General features: G+C 43.2%; 1 protein-coding gene across 7 annotated transcripts in view; it reads left to right on the forward strand.

The window, feature by feature from the left end:
- Window positions 1-22,119, forward strand: part of SPOP (speckle type BTB/POZ protein) — a 66,155-nt gene that overhangs the window by 22,785 nt on the left and 21,251 nt on the right. The window contains exon 1 of one of the 7 annotated variants that reach the window (XM_078768869.1): window positions 14,254-14,800. The exons of the other annotated variants lie outside the window; for them this stretch is intronic. Coding sequence (XP_078624995.1) covers window positions 14,670-14,800 — 131 coding nt within the window. The 5' untranslated portion in view covers window positions 14,254-14,669. Of the gene's footprint in view, window positions 1-14,253; window positions 14,801-22,119 lie in introns of those variants that run through there. 7 annotated transcript variants of the gene reach the window in all.

The following is a 22,119-nucleotide window of genomic DNA, read 5'->3' on the forward strand; positions in this document are numbered from 1 at the left end:
TTTAAAAAATGATATTCTTGATTGTGAGCAAAAAGCTGAAATGTCTAATGAGAATGTCCAGCTGTTGTCAGAGAAAAGGATATTACTGGCCGAAATGGTGAAAGAGCAGGCAGACGGAGCTTTCGTCCAACTGCGGATGGATAAAATCCAACTTGATACACAAAACAAAGTTTTTCAATTTGGAGAAAACGGCCAAGACCTCTCGACAGATCCATGCTTTGCTCTCTTCTGATGGTGCGTTTCCTACCTCTCAGTGACATCAAGCATGAATTACAAGACATTTATTCAAAGCTGTTTGCATTGAGAACGGTGATAGTGTAGCAGCATAGCAAACCTGTTGTGCATTTTGTGATACAAGCACCAAATTTGGCACAAATGTACATTAATATGTTGCGAACATTTTCAGATATTGGGCCACTTGAAATTCTCTCTTTATGTCCGCCATATTGGATTTCAAAATGGCCGCCACTTGAAATCTACATTTGCTATTATCTCTGGACGTAATGCAGCTATTGACTTGATTCTGGTATCTAAATGTATGTTTTTGGGGGCAAGGAATCCAATGGTACCAATTTCAACTTAATATGATCTATCACAGTCTGTTATATAATTTTATTTGGAAATTATCTAGGCAAATATTGGATTCAGCACAATACTTTGAAAAGAATGTCTTAGTTCTGTAAATGTCTTAGGTATAATACTGACATGCTACATGGTCTAGTATTTGAGTTTGGTGGATGATGTGGTGCCACGTGTTCGCTTGTGTTTGATGCTGTTGAACTTCAGTATCTGAGCTGTGGCAATTGCTGCAGGGTTAGTGTCTGCCATCTGTTCCTTGATGCTGGGTCCCTCTAGGATCATACTGACTAGGGCAAGCAGCAACGGTGGCACAGATTCTTCTTGACATACTTCAGGGAATCCTGTGAAGGGCTTGGCTTCTCCAAACATGTGACGGCGAACAATCTGTGCAGCATGGGCAAGATGGACTGCATCACTATCACTGTCCAGCTCGCAGGCTTTGGCAAGAGCAGCACCGACATCTTCTTCAAATGCCATCAGGATGTCTCTCCCCTTGGTGTGTGCCCGCATGTCAGGAAACTGAGCCAACAGTCTCTGTTTCAGTCATGTGGAGTGGACTCTCATGTCGAGCTGGACTCCTAGCTGTTCCATTCTGGACTGATAGAGCTGGACAAGGTCAGCCAATCTGAATACTGGTGCCGTCTCCTCATCTTCTCTGGTTTCTTCAATGTAGAGGACGAGTTCAGCGAAGACAACTGCCGACATTGCTCGCTCTTGTTTTGTGTCCTGTGATCCTGTTGACTGGGCCTTTCTTGTGCGATTGTAAAGTCCTATCAAGCACCGTGGGTGATACTGGGCGTCCAACGCTATCATGTCCCCACCACTGAGACGGCCCAGCAGTTCTGTATCACCAAGAAGGGTTGCACAGGCACGCACCCGTTTGTCCATTTGGAATGTTGCAGCTTTCCGAAGACTGTCAGCCCCAGCAGGTTGTTCACAGAAGAAACAATTTTCTGGGACCTTCTTCTCTGTACTCGATGAGCGTGAATGTAACCTGGTGCGTTTGCATGCAGCTTGTTCCTCATCGCTCTCACACTCTTTCTTGAGTGCTCTCTTTTGTGCTCTCTGCAGTTTGGTGTTGTTGTACTGGAGCCTGCATGTCTGATGATATTTTGCACCGTGTGCAACCATCGCAGCTTCAATGCCATGACCATCATCGAGTCTTTCCAGGTGAAATGATCCTGGAAGCTCTCCAAGTTCACTGAATTTGACCAAGTTCTCTGCGAGTGAACTGTACCCACTCCCAATGTCTTTTCTCTTTGATTGGTCAGCTTTGGTCAGTGTCTCCGTCTTGTCCTCTTGACATATAAGGCATAACTTCCAGTCAGTTGTGGTGAGGTGCTGTGATGTTGATGGTGAAGTTCGCTCAACATCAGCTAGTCTGAAGCTCTTGGACATGGTGGAACTGTCTTCTGAATCTGCAACGATACAATGATATAATGTTAACATTTTGTTATATATATAATAGAGGGGTTTCCTCCGCCATACTAATGGAGAGGAGGATAATTCCTCTATATCGTAGAGCATTTAGCTTGGCACACTTAGGGAATTAGTTTTGTGAGATTATGCCGGAATTAAATTTTCACCCATACCAGAGGCAAGAAGAGAAATAAAATCACATGAGATTCTTTAGTTAAAAAATATTCCCAAATTTATTGAATACTAGGGCGTGCCCGTACGTGGGTGCAAAAAAACATGCGTGCAAACAACAACAACAAAAAAAAACTTTGAAACCACGTGGCAGTAACGACCACAGAACCCCCCCCTCTATTTACATGAAATGGTTTGGTGCATTCGCAAAGCCAAAGCGAACGGCTTGCGAGTACGGTAGAACCCCCCCCCTCTATTTACATGAAATGGTTTGGTCCATTCGCAAAGCCAAAGCGAACGGCTTGCGAGTACGGTGACCATACCTTGGGAACCACTTGTCCGATTAATTTCAAACCTTGAAAAGGCACATCCTCGGGTCCCCAGCAATATACCTGGCAAGTTTCAAGTATATCGGACCCGTGGTTGTCGAGAAACAGCGGTCACAGACAAACACACAGACACACACACATACACACAGAGATTACTGGAATTATAGATAGATTTACAAAACATTTGAATTCATAAATTCTTACAATATTTACACAGCCAAGATTTAAATATAAATCGGTCTAAACTCTTATTAGGTTGGACAGTACATTTTCCAGACATACCCCGTTCTGTTAATTACAGCCTTCGTGTTAAATTCAGAACATGTCAAAACTGTCAGTGTGGAATACACACTTCACTCAAAATACTACTTTATATAAAACATTTCTAATTTAAAGCCTTATAGTAAGAATTTCAGATAAACCCCAAAAAAGTAAGACCAGGTTGGCTATTAGACAACCTGCCTCTGTCGTGCCCACCAGACAAGTGGTTTTAGCCAGCACACATGTGTATCAGGTAAGCTTGTGCTGAGTACATCATACCTGAACAACTCAGTGAGGCAGAACACAGCAGTGCACACCAGGGTGACCCCTTCAGTGCATAAACCAATTAACCTGTCCACTGCAGGGCATATAGAAATGAAGTTATTTTCTGCATATAATAATAATATAAGTTCAGTTCTATATAACAATTTCTGTTATCACCACTACCACTACAACTACCACTACTACAAGCTTTGTCTGGAATTTTGTGGACTAACAGACAAACAGACATACAGACAAGCTGGGATCAAAACATTACCTCCTTCCACCATTGAGTGTAGAGGTAAACATCATGGAAATTATATCATGCCCTAGATTTAATTCATGCTTACCCGTGTATTTGCTTCACTGGTTCACAAGGTCTTTTGCATACATGTAATTCAGACTCTTGTCTTCATTGCTGACCACACAATGTTGTCTAGCTGAGCCCAGATTGTATGTAATTAACTCATTTATGTGGAGTCACAAGGTGATTTAAACACAGCCACACACAAAGAACACAGTTGATGTGGGTCAACACACATGCAGCCTCTCTACTCTTTTATTTGGGTCAGGGCTGTGATTAAAGACATGTAGTGGAGTCATGTTTGTAAACATTGTTAAAGACATGCTACAGTGCATTGTTAAGGAAACAAGACAGATGGAAGCCTATACAAGAAATTTCTGTACTCTAGAAACACAAAAGATGGCTTAAAGGGTCTAGGAAAAGGGGATTATGCATGTTTGGTATTTATTGACAATATGAATGTAATGTTACATAAAATATGCATATGAAAAACACAAATGAATGGGTCACTTTGTTTCCTAATGGGATATGAATTTATATTTTAGACTGCCAGTATATATGAGCTTGTCTGAGTTGTTACTAGTGATTTAGTATAGTTTATTTATTTATTTATATTTACAGAACTAAGACATTCTTTTCAAAGTATTGTGTTGAATCCAATATTTGCCTAGATAATTTCCAAATAAAATTATATAACAGACTGTGATAGATAATATTAAGTTGAAATTGGTACCATTGATAGATGTACCTTGGTACCTTGTACCTTGCCCCCAAGGGCAAGGTACCTTGCCCTTGCCTTGCCCTTGCCCTTGGTACCTTGCCCCCAAAAACATACATTTAGATACCAGAATCAAGTCAATAGCTGCATTACGTCCAGAGATAATAGCAAATGTAGATTTCAAGTGGCGGCCATTTTGAAATCCAATATGGCGGACATAAAGAGAGAATTTCAAGTGGCCCAATATCTGAAAATGTTCGCAACATATTAATGTACATTTGTGCCAAAGTTGGTGCTTGTATCACAAAATGCACAAATCTTTTGAATATTTGAGCTAAGCCGCCCCACTAAAACCGCTCAATGGAAAAAATTTAAACATGGCTCATTGTCAAGTACTCACCATGGGGAATAAGATATGTTGATGGTGATGTCATCGGTGCCTTAATTATGTCGTCATAATTCGACAAGTACAACGCTTGATCTGATCAGTATGAATAACACAAAATTTCCTCTGCAACTGTTAGTCCGATGGACACGAAATTTTCAGAATATGAGCGGCTCCTCATGTGTAATTATTTAATGATAATTATAACGTCATAGGTCACGTGATACAGACGCCATCTTGGGGAAAAAAAGAAAAACGTTGCACCTCTATATCTCCGAAACCACTCCATGGAAAAAATTGAAACATGGCTCATTGTCAATTACTCTCTTTGGGGAATAAGATATGTAAATGATGATGTCATCTGTGCCTTCGTTATGATGTCATAATTCGACAAGTACAACACGTATCCGATCGTTGTGAATTTTTTTTTTCTCAGCAATTGTTGGTCTGATGGCCACGAAATTTTCACCATGGGAGCGGCTCCTCATGCAGAATATTTTAATAATTATGACGTCATAGGTCATGTGGTACAGGCGCCATCTTGGAAAAACCGAAAAATGTTGCACCTCTATATCTCCAAAACCGCCGCATGGCAAAAATTGAAACATGGCTCATTGTAAAGAACTCCATATGGGGAATAGGTGTTGTTAACAATGACGTCATTGGTGCCATAATTATGACGTCATAATTCGACAGCAACAACGCTTAGTCTGATCAGTTTGAAATGTATTGAGCGTGATCTATGCAACAATTATATTAGAGAATATAAATTTATGATGTCATCGCTCACGTGGTCTCGCAGCCATATTGGATCAAAGAAAAAAATGTTCAAATACAGAAGAGTTGGCTCGCAACAAGTTGACTGTGCAGGGTAAGTATTCTGTGAATACCATCTAGTTTGTTATTGTCACCCTTGTCTTAAGTGATAGAAGGTGGTGCAACCTCTTCCACCTTGCCAGTTTCTGTTTAAAATTTTCCACGAAACCCTCCCAATTTTTTTGTTCATATTATTGCGGATCTGCCACCGGCCTTCTCCCCTTATCAAGGGGGGATTAGTCCCCTTGTCTTTGACTGACCAGCGCGACTCGGGACCTATGACGTCCCTTCCGGACAGCGTGAAATAGGGTATTAGGACCGAATTCGCTATTACCTAAATACTCGCGCTGCCGTGGAGCGAGGAGATAAGCCCCGCACGGACCACATGTGTTGATGCGCCGAGCGGTTGCGTACACGCGATCCGCACCGTTATCACTTACTAGACCCTGATTCAAGCGGTTCTTATTCGTGCCACGCTTAGTCAATGGAGAAATCACAAAGGTGATCGAATTGGGAAGCAAAGGAATAACAGGTTTAATTATTATTATTTACAATGTACAATGGTTCAAGAGCAGAGACACAGAGCAAATCCTTAAAAACAGTCTTACTTAATACCCAAGGACACGGGCCCGTCTCACACACACACTCACACAGGGATTGCAGATGGCAGGATGATGTTCACCAGCTCGCCCAGGGATGGCTCTCGTGCAGTTCTCTCCGGTCCCCGGCACGTCCTTTGGAGTAGGTGAAGGCAGGAGCTCTCCGCGTGTCGTCTAAACGGAGCGAGTTATCACGGGGCGAATTTGTAGGGAGCGGACTTTGACGCGGCTGGCGGTTATCCACTTGCGGCTATTGCCGCGCTTACTCGCGTGGTTGGAAAGCGCAACAAGCGTTACCGGCGCGTCGAGCTGCGCCCGCGTACTTGGTACAGTTCAACGCCTCTTCTTCTCTCTCTCTGCGCAAGTCCGGAAACAACGCGCGTATCCTCCGCAAGTTCTCCAAACAACGCGCTTAACTTGCGAGTCCGAATCCTTTCTCTCTCCTCTGCGAGTCCTGGCGTGTGAGTCCTTTCACAATGAGCAAACCCCCTCATGTCCTTTTATCTCTCTCTCTCCTCTGCGAGTCCTCTCGAGGGCTTTGCGCATCGCGTTATATAGGCACGCCCCATGAACCTTCTCGAACTCACCAGACGCGCCTCACCACGCCCTCTCACACCATGCCACTAGAGCCCTGATTGGCTGGTGGCTCTTACCGTCATCGCCTCTGCCGCTCCTGACCTCAACGCCGCCCCCACCCCGACCCGCGCTCCTCCTTCTCAGGCCTACCTCGTGTTACTCAACTAGTGGGCAGCCAATGCCAAACAAACTGGATCGAGGCTAGGGTGGCTGGGAAATCGGTGGCAAGTAAAGCCTATTTTCTGTCTTTACACAACGCAGGTATTAAGAGGGGAAATGGCCTATTCTCACACATACTAAGACATAACTATACTACAAATGGGCCTTTATGTTGTTCGTGTGACTAACTATGGGGGCAACCCTTTAACCTTTAATGACCTCAATGTGCCAATCTCAAAACCGTAGCACTATGTTTCAACTCCGAAGAATAATCCTAAATATTTTAATCCCTCTTTATTCCACTGCACCCCTCCTGGTAAAACAGGCAGCATGAAGGAAGGAGGCCTGGGTCCCACCCACAAAGCCACACTTTTGTTCTAATTCACTTTTGCAGTGGAAGTGAGCTCAAACTGAGACAGACAACAAGAGGCTTCACAAACATAATTATGATTGGAAACTGAAACACAAATGTCGTTCGCATAAGCTGAAATCACCATTTTGGAGTTTTCTGACAAGGAGACTCCTGCCACTGAAGTTCGGAGCAGAGCTAGTAAAGGTTCAACCATAAGATTGTACAGCATACCTGACAACGGGCAGCCCTGTCGGATGCCTCACTGAAAGGGGAAAGGGTGACCGAGACTATTATTTATCTTCAACAGGCAGGATGCATTCTTAAATAATAACTGAACATTTGAAATAAATATTTCCCCAAAACCTGCTCTCCTGAGTATAGCAAACAGAAAAGAATGGTCAATGCTGTCAAAAGCTTTTTCTTGATCTAAAAGTATCAAACCAAAACCGTGGGGTGTAGTGCGACCAAAACCGTGGGGTGTAGTGCGACCAAGACCGATTAAGTCTTACCAAAAAAATGTTATCATAAATAGAACATTCTGGAATACAATATGACTGATCAATATCAATCAAAAAGGGGTTGACTTCCTTTAGATGCACCGCAAGCACCTTTGACAGAATTTTATAATCTGTGTTCAGGAGTGACACGGGCCTCCAGTTTGTGACTTCTTGCAAGTTCTCCTTCTTAGGAAGGAGACACAAAGCTGCCCTCCTGCAGCTCAGTGGCAGTTCCCCTTGTTCAAGGCTATCATGAAAGATCTCAAGTAGAATAGGGCCTAGAATGTCTCAGAAAGCTTTATAGAATTCAACTGGAAGTCCATTTACTAGAGTAGCTCATGGTGGTTGAGTATGCACTTTATTGTACAGACCTAAACTCTTCAGGAATCCACTAATTGAAGGTCCAGGAACAATATTTGGTTGGTAACACATTTGCCACTGACGGCGAAATAGCTGAAATGGCCACACCCCTTTTTGGGCCACGCCCCCTTTTTTGCCGTGACTGTATCTACAGAACCGTTGGACCTAGGAGGTTGCCCGACCACTCAAAATTTGCGCAATGGCCACATTATGGGGGGTCAGTAATACATTTTCATATCCAAAAGTCAATGGTTTTTAAGATAATTGCCAAAAACCGATTTCAACATGTTACGAACTACAATATTATTCGTAATTGTTCCTGTTCCTGTTCCTATTGTTCAATTACTTGATTCCTGAAGAGTCTAGACTAGACTAGAGTCTAGACTAGAGTCAAGACTAGAGTCTAGACTAGAGTCTAGACTAGAATTTAGTCTAGAGTCTAGACTAGAGTCTAGACATGGCTAGAAATTCCGGTCATGGGTGTTTTGTCGTTGAGCCTGCATGCAGGCAGCGGTATCCCATAAAACAACATGGCGTCGCACCGAGAAGCAAGTAGAGGCCGAAGAGGCCTAGATTACAGGCAATTTAACTCTTTCTCCTCTGTTCTTAGGTGAAGGTGTTTAGGTGAAGTGTTAAAGTGTTCTCTGATGGCAAGTAATTCTACTTTCGATCCCTGCTTGCTGTGACTAAAACATGGTAAGTTTTTAAATAATAGTTGCATTTATTATATGCACATTAAATCAATCTGAAACAATATTTGTTCCATATCATTAATTAATCAAAAATATTTTGTACAGGAAACTTCAGTGTTATCAAGCCCAGCAGACGAAGCAGTTTACGATGGGACTGTATGCGTTATATGCAACACTGCATCAGGGAAAACGTTAACAGGTAAATTTTACCATAATCTCCAGTTTGGATTCAGTTTACAAGTTTTATGTGAATTGTATGTATATACATGAAGTGCTACAAGATCAGCAGTTGGCCATATAGATTTTACTCATGCTGAAACTTTTTTCAGGAACTGATGATGGTCGTGCCAAAATCCGGATGGCAGCACAACAATTGGATGATTCTTTCGTCATCTCAAGAATAAACATGTGCAGCAACACATTCAAGTACCATCAAAAGCCAAAAGCCTGTTATTCCACTTACATTCTGAAGTCGAAGAGATCAGTAAAAACCAATAGTGAGCCAGAACCTATGGAGGTTGAAGAGGGAGAAAGCAGTGACAGATATAAGGCCCCCAAAAGACGAAAGAGTTCCGGTAGCAAAGATGTAGAAAGGAAGTGTGTAATCTGTGACAGAGCAAGAGAGAGTAGTGGTAATAGGAACCGGGTGTTGTATCGCATATCGGAGTCCAACCGAGCAGCATTGTTCGTAGATGCTTTAAACTTTTATAAGGATGAAGTTAAGACCAGATGTGCTTTTCTGGATACAGCTGGTGATGTGTTTGCTGCAGATATCTTCTATCATGCGAACTGCTTCCTACAGTACGTGCTAAAGTATAAAAGACAAGTTGATGCATTGTTTGAAAATATCGAGCGATCAAACCAGGCAGCCACAATTGACTTAAACTGCAAACGTGTGTTTGATAGTCTCGATTTCAAAAGTAGCAGCTACAGTGTTTCCCACATTCGTAATCTCGTCAATGCTAACTTGGAGACAGATCAGCAAATAGATAACAGACGGACCAAGGTTCTTCTGATCAAGTGCTTCTGTGACACAATCTGTCAACCTTTCTGTCTTTCAGTCTTTCAGTTCCTGAAAAAAGTTTTAGCATGAGTAAAATCTATATGGCCAACTGCTGATCTTGTAGCACTTCATGTATATACATACAATTCACATAAAACTTGTAAACTGAATCCAAACTGGAGATTATGGTAAAATTTACCTGTTAACGTTTTCCCTGATGCAGTGTTGCATATAACGCATACAGTCCCATCGTAAACTGCTTCGTCTGCTGGGCTTGATAACACTGAAGTTTCCTGTACAAAATATTTTTGATTAATTAATGATACTAGGGCATGCCCGTACTATATATAAGCTAGGACGTGCCCGTACGTGGGTGCCCGTTCCTTGCCAAAAAAAAAAAAAATTTGTGTAGGGGTGTGTGTGTGTAAACATCCTAGGGCGTGCCCGTACGTGGGTGCAAAAAAACATGCGTGCAAACAACAACAACAAAAAAAAACTTTGAAACCACGTGGCAGTAACGACCACAGAACCCCCCCCCCCCTCTATTTACATGAATGGTTTGGTCCATTCGCAACGACCACAGAACCCCCCCCTCTATTTACATGCAATGGTTTGGTCCATTCGCAACGCCAAAGCGAACGGCGAACGGCTAAATCGCCATAGCTCGGTAAGTACGTGTCCGATTAATATGAAACCTTGAAAAGGCACATCCTCGGGTCCCCAGCAATATACCTGGCAAGTTAAAAGTATATCGGACCCGTGGTTGTCGAGAAACAGCGGTCACAGACAAACAGACGTACAAACGTACAAACGTACAGAGATTACTGGAATTATAGATAGATGGAACAAATATTGTTTCAGATTGATTTAATGTGCATATAATAAATGCAACTATTATTTAAAAACTTACCATGTTTTAGTCACAGCAAGCAGGGATCGAAAGTAGAATTACTTGCCATCAGAGAACACTTTAACACTTCACCTAAACACCTTCACCTAAGAACAGAGGAGAAAGAGTTAAATTGCCTGTAATCTAGGCCTCTTCGGCCTCTACTTGCTTCTCGGTGCGACGCCATGTTGTTTTATGGGATACCGCTGCCTGCATGCAGGCTCAACGACAAAACACCCATGACCGGAATTTCTAGCCATGTCTAGACTCTAGTCTAGACTCTAGACTAAATTCTAGTCTAGACTCTAGTCTAGACTCTAGTCTTGACTCTAGTCTAGACTCTAGTCTAGTCTAGACTCTTCAGGAATCAAGTAATTGAACAATAGGAACAGGAACAGGAACAATTACGAATAATATTGTAGTTCGTAACATGTTGAAATCGGTTTTTGGCAATTATCTTAAAAACCATTGACTTTTGGATATGAAAATGTATTACTGACCCCCCATAATGTGGCCATTGCGCAAATTTTGAGTGGTCGGGCAACCTCCTAGGTCCAACGGTTCTGTAGATACAGTCACGGCAAAAAAGGAGGCGTGGCCCAAAAAGGGGTATGGCCATTTCAGCTATTTCGCCGTCAGTGGCAAATGTGTTACCAACCAAATATTGTTCCTGGACCTTCAATTAGTGGATTCCTGAAGAGTTTAGGTCTGTACAATAAAGTGCATACTCAACCACCATGAGCTACTAGAGTAATTAAGTCCAGGGGCTTTTCCATCTTTGATTTATTTAAGGGCATTAGTAAGTTCTTCAAGAGAAAAGCCAGGCTCCAGTTGTTAGTCTTCAGACAGAGAAGTGAGCAGTTCAAACATCTCATTTCTGTTCTCCTCACTCATAGTGGGGCGGCTTAGCCCAAATATTCAAAAGAATTGTGCATTTTGTGATACAAGCACCAAATTTGGCACAAATGTACATTAATATGTTGCGAACATTTTCAGATATTGGGCCACTTGAAATTCTCTCTTTATGTCCGCCATATTGGATTTCAAAATGGCCGCCACTTGAAATCTACATTTGCTATTATCTCTGGACGTAATGCAGCTATTGACTTCATTCTGGTATCTAAATGTATGTTTTTGGGGGCAAGGAATCCAATGGTACCAATTTCAACTTAATATTATCTATCACAGTCTGTTATATAATTTTATTTGGAAATTATCTAGGCAAATATTGGATTCAACACAATACTTTGAAAAGAATGTCTTAGTTCTGCAAATATAAATAAATAAAAAAACTATACTAAATCACTAGTAACAACTCGGACAAGCTCATATATACTGGCAGTCTAAAATATAAATTCATATCCCATTAGGAAACAAAGTGACCCATTCATTTGTGTTTTTCATATGCATATTTTATGTAACATTACATTCATATTGTCAATAAATACCAAACATGCATAATCCCCTTTTCCTAGACCCTTTAAGCCATCTTTTGTGTTTCTAGAGTACAGAAATTTCTTGTATAGGCTTCCATCTGTCTTGTTTCCTTAACAATGCACTGTAGCATGTCTTTAACAATGTTTACAAACATGACTCCACTACATGTCTTTAATCACAGCCCTGACCCAAATAAAAGAGTAGAGAGGCTGCATGTGTGTTGACCCACATCAACTGTGTTCTTTGTGTGTGGCTGTGTTTAAATCACCTTGTGACTCCACATAAATGAGTTAATTACATACAATCTGGGCTCAGCTAGACAACATTGTGTGGTCAGCAATGAAGACGAGAGTCTGAATTACATGTATGCAAAAGACCTTGTGAACCAGTGAAGCAAATACACGGGTAAGCATGAATTAAATCTAGGGCATGATATAATTTCCATGATGTTTACCTCTACACTCAATGGTGGAAGGAGGTAATGTTTTGATCCCAGCTTGTCTGTATGTCTGTTTGTCTGTTAGTCCACAAAATTCCAGACAAAGCTTGTAGTAGTGGTAGTTGTAGTGGTAGTGGTGATAACAGAAATTGTTATATAGAACTGAACTTATATTATTATTATATGCAGAAAATAACTTCATTTCTATATGCCCTGCAGTGGACAGGTTAATTGGTTTATGCACTGAAGGGGTCACCCTGGTGTGCACTGCTGTGTTCTGCCTCACTGAGTTGTTCAGGTATGATGTACTCAGCACAAGCTTACCTGATACACATGTGTGCTGGCTAAAACCACTTGTCTGGTGGGCACGACAGAGGCAGGTTGTCTAATAGCCAACCTGGTCTTACTTTTTTGGGGTTTATCTGAAATTCTTACTATAAGGCTTTAAATTAGAAATGTTTTATATAAAGTAGTATTTTGAGTGAAGTGTGTATTCCACACTGACAGTTTTGACATGTTCTGAATTTAACACGAAGGCTGTAATTAACAGAACGGGGTATGTCTGGAAAATGTACTGTCCAACCTAATAAGAGTTTAGACTGATTTATATTTAAATCTTGGCTGTGTAAATATTGTAAGGATTTATGAATTCAAATGTTTTGTAAATATTCAATAAATTTGGGAATATTTTTAAACTAAAGAATCTCATGTGATTTTATTTCTCTTCTTGCCTCCGGTATGGGTGAAAATTTAATTCCGGCATAATCTCACAAAACTAATTCCCTAAGTGTGCCAAGCTAAATGCTCTACGATATAGAGGAATGATCCTCCTCTCCATTAGTATGGTGGAGGAAACCCCTCTATTATATATACTAGGGCATGCCCGTACTATATCTATATCTAAAATTATATTCCCCCCCACCCCCTCTATTTACATGAAATGGTTTGGTCCAAAGCGAACGGCTTGCGAGTGGTGACAATCCCCCCCCTCTATTTACATGCAATGGTTTGGTCCAAAGCGAACGGCTTCCGGAGTTTGGTAAAGAAATCGCCATCGCGTGCACAAACGCGCAGGAAAGCGAATGAAACGCAAATTCGTTTTTATTAGTTGTAAAACATAGTTTAACGCCAACATAGTTTGCAAACGTGAAATAAATGAATACGCTCTCAAATGTGCCATCCGAGGCAGAGTGTGCCCGCCACGTTCGGCACACGCGATCGTTCGCTGCTCTCTGATTGGTTGAATCGTTTTTTGGACATAGCTCGGTAAGTAATTGTCCGATTAATATGAAACCTTGAAAAGGCACATCCTCGGGTCCCCAGCAATATACCTGGCAAGTTAAAAGTATATCGGACCCGTGGTTGTCGAGAAACAGCGGTCACAGACAAACGTACAGACAGACAGAGATTACTGGAATTATAGATAGATAACAAAATGTTAACATTATATCATTGTATCGTTGCAGATTCAGAAGACAGTTCCACCATGTCCAAGAGCTTCAGACTAGCTGATGTTGAGCGAACTTCACCATCAACATCACAGCACCTCACCACAACTGACTGGAAGTTATGCCTTATATGTCAAGAGGACAAGACGGAGACACTGACCAAACCTGACCAATCAAAGAGAAAAGACATTGGGAGTGGGTACAGTTCACTCGCAGAGAACTTGGTCAAATTCAGTGAACTTGGAGAGCTTCCAGGATCATTTCACCTGGAAAGACTCGATGATGGTCATGGCATTGAAGCTGCGATGGTTGCACACGGTGCAAAATATCATCAGACATGCAGGCTCCAGTACAACAACACCAAACTGCAGAGAGCACAAAAGAGAGCACTCAAGAAAGAATGTGAGAGCGATGAGGAACAAGCTGCATGCAAACGCACCAGGTTACATTCACGCTCATCGAGTACAGAGAAGAAGGTCCCAGAAAATTGTTTCTTCTGTGAACAACCTGCTGGGGCTGACAGTCTTCGGAAAGCTGCAACATTCCAAATGGACAAACGGGTGCGTGCCTGTGCAACCCTTCTTGGTGATACAGAACTGCTGGGCCGTCTCAGTGGTGGGGACATGATAGCGATGGACGCCCAGTATCACCCACGGTGCTTGATAGGACTTTACAATCGCACAAGAAAGGCCCAGTCAACAGGATCACAGGACACAAAACAAGAGCGAGCAATGTCGGCAGTTGTCTTCGCTGAACTCGTCCTCTACATTGAAGAAACCAGACAAGATGAGGAGACGGCACCAGTATTCAGATTGGCTGACCTTGTCCAGCTCTATCAGTCCAGAATGGAACAGCTAGGAGTCCAGCTCGACATGAGAGTCCACTCCACACGACTGAAACAGAGACTGTTGGCTCAGTTTCCTGACATGCGGGCACACACCAAGGGGAGAGACATCCTGATGGCATTTGAAGAAGATGTCGGTGCTGCTCTTGCCAAAGCCTGCAAGCTGGACAGTGATAGTGATGCAGTCCATCTTGCCCATGCTGCACAGATTGTTCGCCGTCACATGTTTGGAGAAGCCAAGCCCTTCACAGGATTCCCTGAAGTATGTCAAGAAGAATCTGTGCCACCGTTGCTGCTTGCCCTAGTCAGTATGATCCTAGAGGGACCCAGCATCAAGGAACAGATGGCAGACACTAACCCTGCAGCAATTGCCACAGCTCAGATACTGAAGTTCAACAGCATCAAACACAAGCGAACACGTGGCACCACATCATCCACCAAACTCAAATACTAGACCATGTAGCATGTCAGTATTATACCTAAGACATTTACAGAACTAAGACATTCTTTTCAAAGTATTGTGTTGAATCCAATATTTGCCTAGATAATTTCCAAATAAAATTATATAACAGACTGTGATAGATAATATTAAGTTGAAATTGGTACCATTGGATTCCTTGCCCCCAAAAACATACATTTAGATACCAGAATCAAGTCAATAGCTGCATTACGTCCAGAGATAATAGCAAATGTAGATTTCAAGTGGCGGCCATTTTGAAATCCAATATGGCGGACATAAAGAGAGAATTTCAAGTGGCCCAATATCTGAAAATGTTCGCAACATATTAATGTACATTTGTGCCAAATTTGGTGCTTGTATCACAAAATGCACAACAGGTTTGCTATGCTGCTACACTATTTGGGAGATATAGAGGAGTAACTTTTTTTCCAATCTGGCGTCCGTACCACGTGACCTATTAACGTCATAATTAGGAATAAAAAAATTATACAGGCGGAGGCTCTTCAATGGTAAAATTCCGTGTCAATCGGACCAACGGTGGCCAAGAAAATTGATTTTTAAAATGCAGACACGTACGGCTCACGGCACACGTATCCAACTGAATGCTCAACCACGCTTTTCGCTTTGCGAGCACAGCGTAATAAATAAACAACGGGGGTGATATTGTGATCGGTTCCATGCATCCAACTGTCTGTCAGTGACGCTATCTTCTCCTAAAGAGTTGTGCAGATATTCATCACACTTGGTAGTTATGATCTGCATGAGGAATGGCAAGAAGGTAGGAGATGAGTATCATTTTGGCCCCGCCCCCTTGGGCGGAATCAAAAGGAGAAATACTGCCGAGAAGAGTCAATGTGGGGTTCACAGTGCTGAGAACCTGTCAATGTGGGGTTCAGGGTGCTGAGAACCTGTCAATGTGGGGTTCATGGTGCTGAGAACCTGTCAAAGTGGGGTTCAGGGTGCTGAGAACGAGGTCAATGTGGGGTTCAGGGTGCTGAGAACCAGTCAATGTGGCGTTCATGGTGATGAGAACCACCTCAATGTGGGGTTCATGGTGCCGAGAACCACCTCAATGTGGGGTTCATGGTGACTAGAACCACCTCAATGTGGGGTTAATGGTGCCGAGAACCACGTCAATGTGGGGTTCATGGTGCTGAGAACCACGTCAATGTGGGGTTCATGGTGACGAGATTCTGAGCACCTCCATGAGGTTTCATTTTTCTGTTTTTATTTGAATGAACGTTTGGGGGGGGGGGGGGAGCAAGAGGAGGGGAGAGGGGGAGAGGTGTAAGGCCCATGGGAAGGATGAGGGAAATCGTGTCTATACTCCCAGGTCTCTACTACTACACGAGCCTGGGAGGGCGGACCGTTCACAACCTCACATGAAAACCAACAGGACAACAAGAGACAACGAGGTCGTGACCGTTCACTACCCTAATCAAGTGATTGAATTGCGCGCTTTATACGCTGGAGAGGCGGACCTCGTAGAGGACATGCCCTTATGATCCATCCCAACATTTGTGCTTTCTTTCCCTCCCTGTACCGTCTCCATCCCTCCGTTCAGCGTCACATCGAGCTCACTCGAGTTTCTCTCATTGCGGATTTCTTTGAGTAATTCTCCAAAAGGAAATATTCGAATAACTTTCCTTTAATCATCTTCAAACAGCCTCAAAAGTTGTTAAAATCACAACTCAAATCAGCCATCCCTGGTGTTGGGCTAGCGGCTGGGGTGCTGGCTTAGGATCCTAGGATCCTGGGTTCGAATCCCGGTCGATCGCTGAATTAACGCCAGGGGGGTTGACTCAGTCTGTCATCCTTCCGAGGTCGGCTAATTGAGTACCAGTTCACTGGTAATTCCCTGTTTGTCGTTAAAGGCGGCAAAAAGGGTTGGCGTCAGGAAGGGCATCCGGCCGTAAAACATTGCTTCAAATAGGGGACCGAAAAACAACAACAACCACGGTTCCCGAAAAAGGCCAACCCCCGCTTTGCGGGGAAAAATGGCCTCTAAAGGTGGTTTTATAAACAGCCTCAAAAGTTGTTAAAATCACAACTCAAATCAGCCATTTAACACTTTGAAGGTATTCTGACGTCGTTCCTTCCTCTCGATCAAACCACCTCTGTTTACATATGATATTTGCTTCTTTTAAAGGACGACACAACTCCCAGTTAAGCAATTAATATAATTGGACGTTTATAACTTTCACTATTTCATCGATTTCGCCTCATTGCAAACACAATTGAGCGAGGGGCGTGGCTTAACGATTTCAACACAGTCAGCGAGGGGCGTGGCTTAACGATTTCAATGCAGTCAGCGAGGGGCGTGGCTTAACGATTTCAATGCAGTCAGCGAGGGGCGTGGCTTAACGATTTCAACGCAGTCAGCGAGGGGTGTGGCTTAACAATTTCAACGCAGTCAGTGAGGGGCGTGGCTTTGCCGTTTCCAGGCAGTCAAAGCGTCCTTAACAACAACCAAACTTTGGAACATCATGTATTTGTCATTAGCAATACTAGAGAAATACCCGTGCTCCGTACGGGTGGGAGGCCAGAAGCAAACAGGCAATGCAGATACGGTGAATGCTAAAGCATGAAACCAATAAATTCCACATTCCTGGAGCACCTCAGTCGCACGTCAGACATGGACAGCAAGTTCGTGAAGGACGTCCATGAAAAACGTACCTGTTCGCAAACAAACGCGGGTGGTTCGCGGGTGTTCACAAACAAAAAACGTACCTGTTCATGTAGAGAAACATCGATCGTGGGTCCGCGGCGAATCTGCATATGGCGATGGGAAAATATCAGAAATTGAAGGCTTTTTTTTGTTAAACGATTCATATAAACATCCGTTGAATCATATCACACGCAAATCATCAAAATCTAAACTATTTGTAGAATTTCAATAAAAGCCACATCACTGTACTAGAGTAGCTCATGGTGGTTGAGTATGCACTTTATTGTACAGACCTAAACTCTTCAGGAATCCACTAATTGAAGGTCCAGGAACAATATTTGGTTGGTAACACATTTGCCACTGACGGCGAAATAGCTGAAATAGCCACACCCCTTTTTGGGCCACGCCCCCTTTTTTGCCGTGACTGTATCTACAGAACCGTTGGACCTAGGAGGTTGCCCGACCACTCAAAATTTGCGCAATGGCCACATTATGGGGGGTCAGTAATACATTTTCATATCCAAAAGTCAATGGTTTTTAAGATAATTGCCAAAAACCGATTTCAACATGTTACGAACTACAATATTATTCGTAATTGTTCCTGTTCCTGTTCCTATTGTTCAATTACTTGATTCCTGAAGAGTCTAGACTAGACTAGAGTCTAGACTAGAGTCAAGACTAGAGTCTAGACTAGAGTCTAGACTAGAATTTAGTCTAGAGTCTAGACTAGAGTCTAGACATGGCTAGAAATTCCGGTCATGGGTGTTTTGTCGTTGAGCCTGCAATCCAGCTGTTGAAGCCAGATCAGTTTGGTAACATATTCCTTGGAATGGGACCTTTTCACATGGAGAAGATTGTCATCGCTTGCCTTGGGAAGTTTTTAGGCTGTATCGGTATTGATCTGGCTTTGATTGAGACTGAAGCCTTTGGCAAGCTCGTTGTAGAGAATAGTGTCATGACTGGAGGTCACTATTGCAAAGGCAAGGAGGGAATGAGTCTTGTATCAGAGGTGATGACAGTTCTTATGTTTGAGAAGTTTCAACCTGACCAGGACAGTACTAGTTGTGAATTAGACCAGCAAATAGAGACCATGGAAACTAAGATGCAGCAGGCTTTAGATAGTGACCATACAGAGTTCAGAGAGATTTGGGAAGAAAGCAAGATCTTACATGCAGACTTGAAGAAGTATTTCACCGAATGGAAAGAAACGGCCTGTAATGAGAATGTGAGGTACTGGAGCTTGTTTCTGGATGAGCTGTATCCTATCCTGAGAGATCTTACACACTCTATTCGGCAAGGCGATTGGCATCTTTTCGTTTCAGCTGTGCGGAGGTGCATGCCTTTGTTCTTCGGGTTTGGCCGGACAAACTATAGCAGATGGGGTACGCTGTTCCTTGAAGATTGCCTGGACCTACAAAGGAAGTTCCCGGGTATCTACAGATGCTTTACAGATGGTGGATGGGTGATGTACCACACTACCCGACAAGGCAGTGCAGTAGGATTTGACATGGCACTCGAGAAGTGTTACAATAAACCCGCCAAGGTTGCTGGAGGTATCATTGGGATGACCAGACAGAAAGAAGCAGTAGCCTTATGGAATCTCCTAAAGCATGAGAAAGATCTTCATGTGGCACAGCTGCTGGAATGGTGCAACTTGGGAGACAAAGATGACAGTGAGCTGAGCCTACACCATGAGTTCAATCCAAGTTCTACGAAGATTGGCCATGTTCGTGCAAAGGCCCTTCTGGATTACATAAAATCCATCAACAATCCGTTCGACGCTGGAATCAGACTTCAGAACATCTCTACTGGAGCTGACATTCCCCAGGAGGTTGTCGACGGATTACTTGAATGCCTGGAAATTGGTGAGAAGAGTTATGAAGAGTTTGTTGAGACCAGATTTCAGGATAAGGAGAAGCACCTACATGATACAATCCCTACCAACCGCAAGACTGTTTTCGTGAAACGTACTTCTACTCCGTTCACAGCGAAGAAATCGATGGCGAAAAAGGATGCAGCGGAAACGGTTAGGTACATTGACTATGCTAGAGAAAGAGGGTACAGCATGCTAGAACTCCTGAAGTATGAATTGACCAGCACATCCCAGTTCCTCACCACTGAATGTAAAGATGGCATCAAATTGAAGAAGCCCGATAAAGCCTCCTTAGCCAGGGAACTTGTCAGTCGCCTTCCACAGGTGACGAGGAATGTAAAGAGTGACGCTCAGATGACAATAGTGGACTTCATGGCACTTGTGCGTAAACTACCGATGAAAAAGATGGGCCTTCACACATTCGGGGAATTGGCTGAGAGTCTTTCCAACAGGATTCTTGCTACAGGCTCCGTGTCCACAAGAATAGACATTATTTTTGATGTTTATCAAAAATCATCAATCAAGCAAATGGAACGGGCACAGCGAAGTTCCTCAGAACAAATCACAATCACCATTGGGTCTGACAATCAGAAACTCCCTGTCGATCTTGATATGTTCTGGAGCTCAATGTTGAACAAAGTTCGGTTGCAGGAGTATGTCTTCAAGTGGATGCTGCAGAATGTCGAGTCGGACAAGGAAATATTCTTTGGAGGAGTATATGGGGGTGAATGCAGGAAACTGTTAGCTGGCACTGAAACACAGATCGCAGAGCTCTCAAGCAACCAAGAAGAAGCCGACGACAGAATCATGTTCCATATTAATGATGGTGTTGTGAAACACGGGGTTCAATCAGTCTTGGTCGACTCGCCTGACACAGATGTCTTTGTCAACCTCATCTTCCACTTCAACACAACCTGGCAACTACAAAAGCTGTACGTGAAGCTTGGTAACCGGAAAACAAAGAAAACTGTACCAGTCCACATGTTGGTTGATCAACTGGACAACGGTTTGGTGTCGTGTCTCCCAGCCATTCATGCTCTCAGCGGTTGCGACAGTACCAGCAAGGTGGGTCCAAAGCTGTCTGGCCTGAAAGCATCCATCGATCTCTCCCTACTGGAAGGGTTTGGTGTAGAAGAACTGTCACCACAGATAACAAGCAATGCTGAAAAGTTCCTTGTGTCTGGATTAAAGAAGACCGACTGTTCCACTTTCGATGAATATCGATGGGAGCAGTACCACAACTCCAAGAAAGAACTGGACTTCAACCAGCTTGTGTGCTGTTCATCAACGCTACGAGAACACATAAAGCGAGCATTTCTTCAGTGTAAGATGTGGTTGCAAGCCCCAACTCCTGCCGTCACCAAACCAGATCCACTCCAGTATGGGTATGAAGCAACGGACGTTGGCATAACACCAGTGATACTGCCAGTATCGTGCAGGCCCGATGACCTGCCTCCTCCGTGCAAATGCCCAAGAGCATGTATGAGTACCAAAACGTGCACTTGCAGAGACAGGAACATTAAATGTGTCACGTTTTGTGGCTGTAGTAAAGGCGAAAAGTGTAGAAATCCAAATAAGTAAATTCCAAAATAGGATGATGCAAAAGGTATAAGTGTCATATAATGTTGTGGCCTTGGTGGTATCATACAATTGTAGTTCGTAACATGTTGAAATCGGTTTTTGGCAATTATCTTAAAAACCATTGACTTTTGGATATGAAAATGTATTACTGACCCCCCATAATGTGGCCATTGCGCAAATTTTGAGTGGTCGGGCAACCTCCTAGGTCCAACGGTTCTGTAGATACAGTCACGGCAAAAAAGGGGGCGTGGCCCAAAAAGGGGTGTGGCCATTTCAGCTATTTCGCCGTCAGTGGCAAATGTGTTACCAACCAAATATTGTTCCTGGACCTTCAATTAGTGGATTCCTGAAGAGTTTAGGTCTGTACAATAAAGTGCATACTCAACCACCATGAGCTACTAGAGTACTGTTCATATCGGTATATTATTCCATCGTGTTTCAAATCGTGATCGATACACTATGATCGTGATGATCGTGATCCTGAATCGTGATCGATAATCATGTTCACAATCGCTATGTCATATGTACTCCCGATACGTGTACCAAATTCCCGAAACGTGAATTTCGTGAAACGTGAACTGTACCAAATCGACAGTTAAAAGGATTTTGAGCCGATAGGTGTTACGGCCTTGGCAAGATCGATGGAGACAGCGATCTGTTAGATCTGATCCTCCTTCATGCCAAAGTGCAGATCCTCCTTCATGCCACATCCGATCGATGCAGCCGTGCAGCGATCGGTGCAGTCTTTTGTGCGGCACATGGTGCAGCCGTTTGTGTGGCACACGGTGCAGCGATCGGTGCAAACGTGGACTCCCACACTGCCACATCCTGCTGATACTTGCTCCCGCATGACGTTTCCGCATGAAGGATGTTTATAAAATCATTTAAAAGAAAAAAAGCCTTCAATTTCCGATATTTAGCCTTTTCATTTTGGCCTCCCAATTGAAGCCCCGCCCATAGAGCGGGTACCGTTGCTCGACGTAAGAAGACGTCACAATG

The sequence above is a fragment of the Myxine glutinosa genome, unplaced genomic scaffold, assembly GCF_964187855.1.
Source record: "Myxine glutinosa unplaced genomic scaffold, kmMyxGlut1.1 SCAFFOLD_634, whole genome shotgun sequence".
Lineage (NCBI taxonomy): Eukaryota > Metazoa > Chordata > Myxini > Myxiniformes > Myxinidae > Myxine > Myxine glutinosa.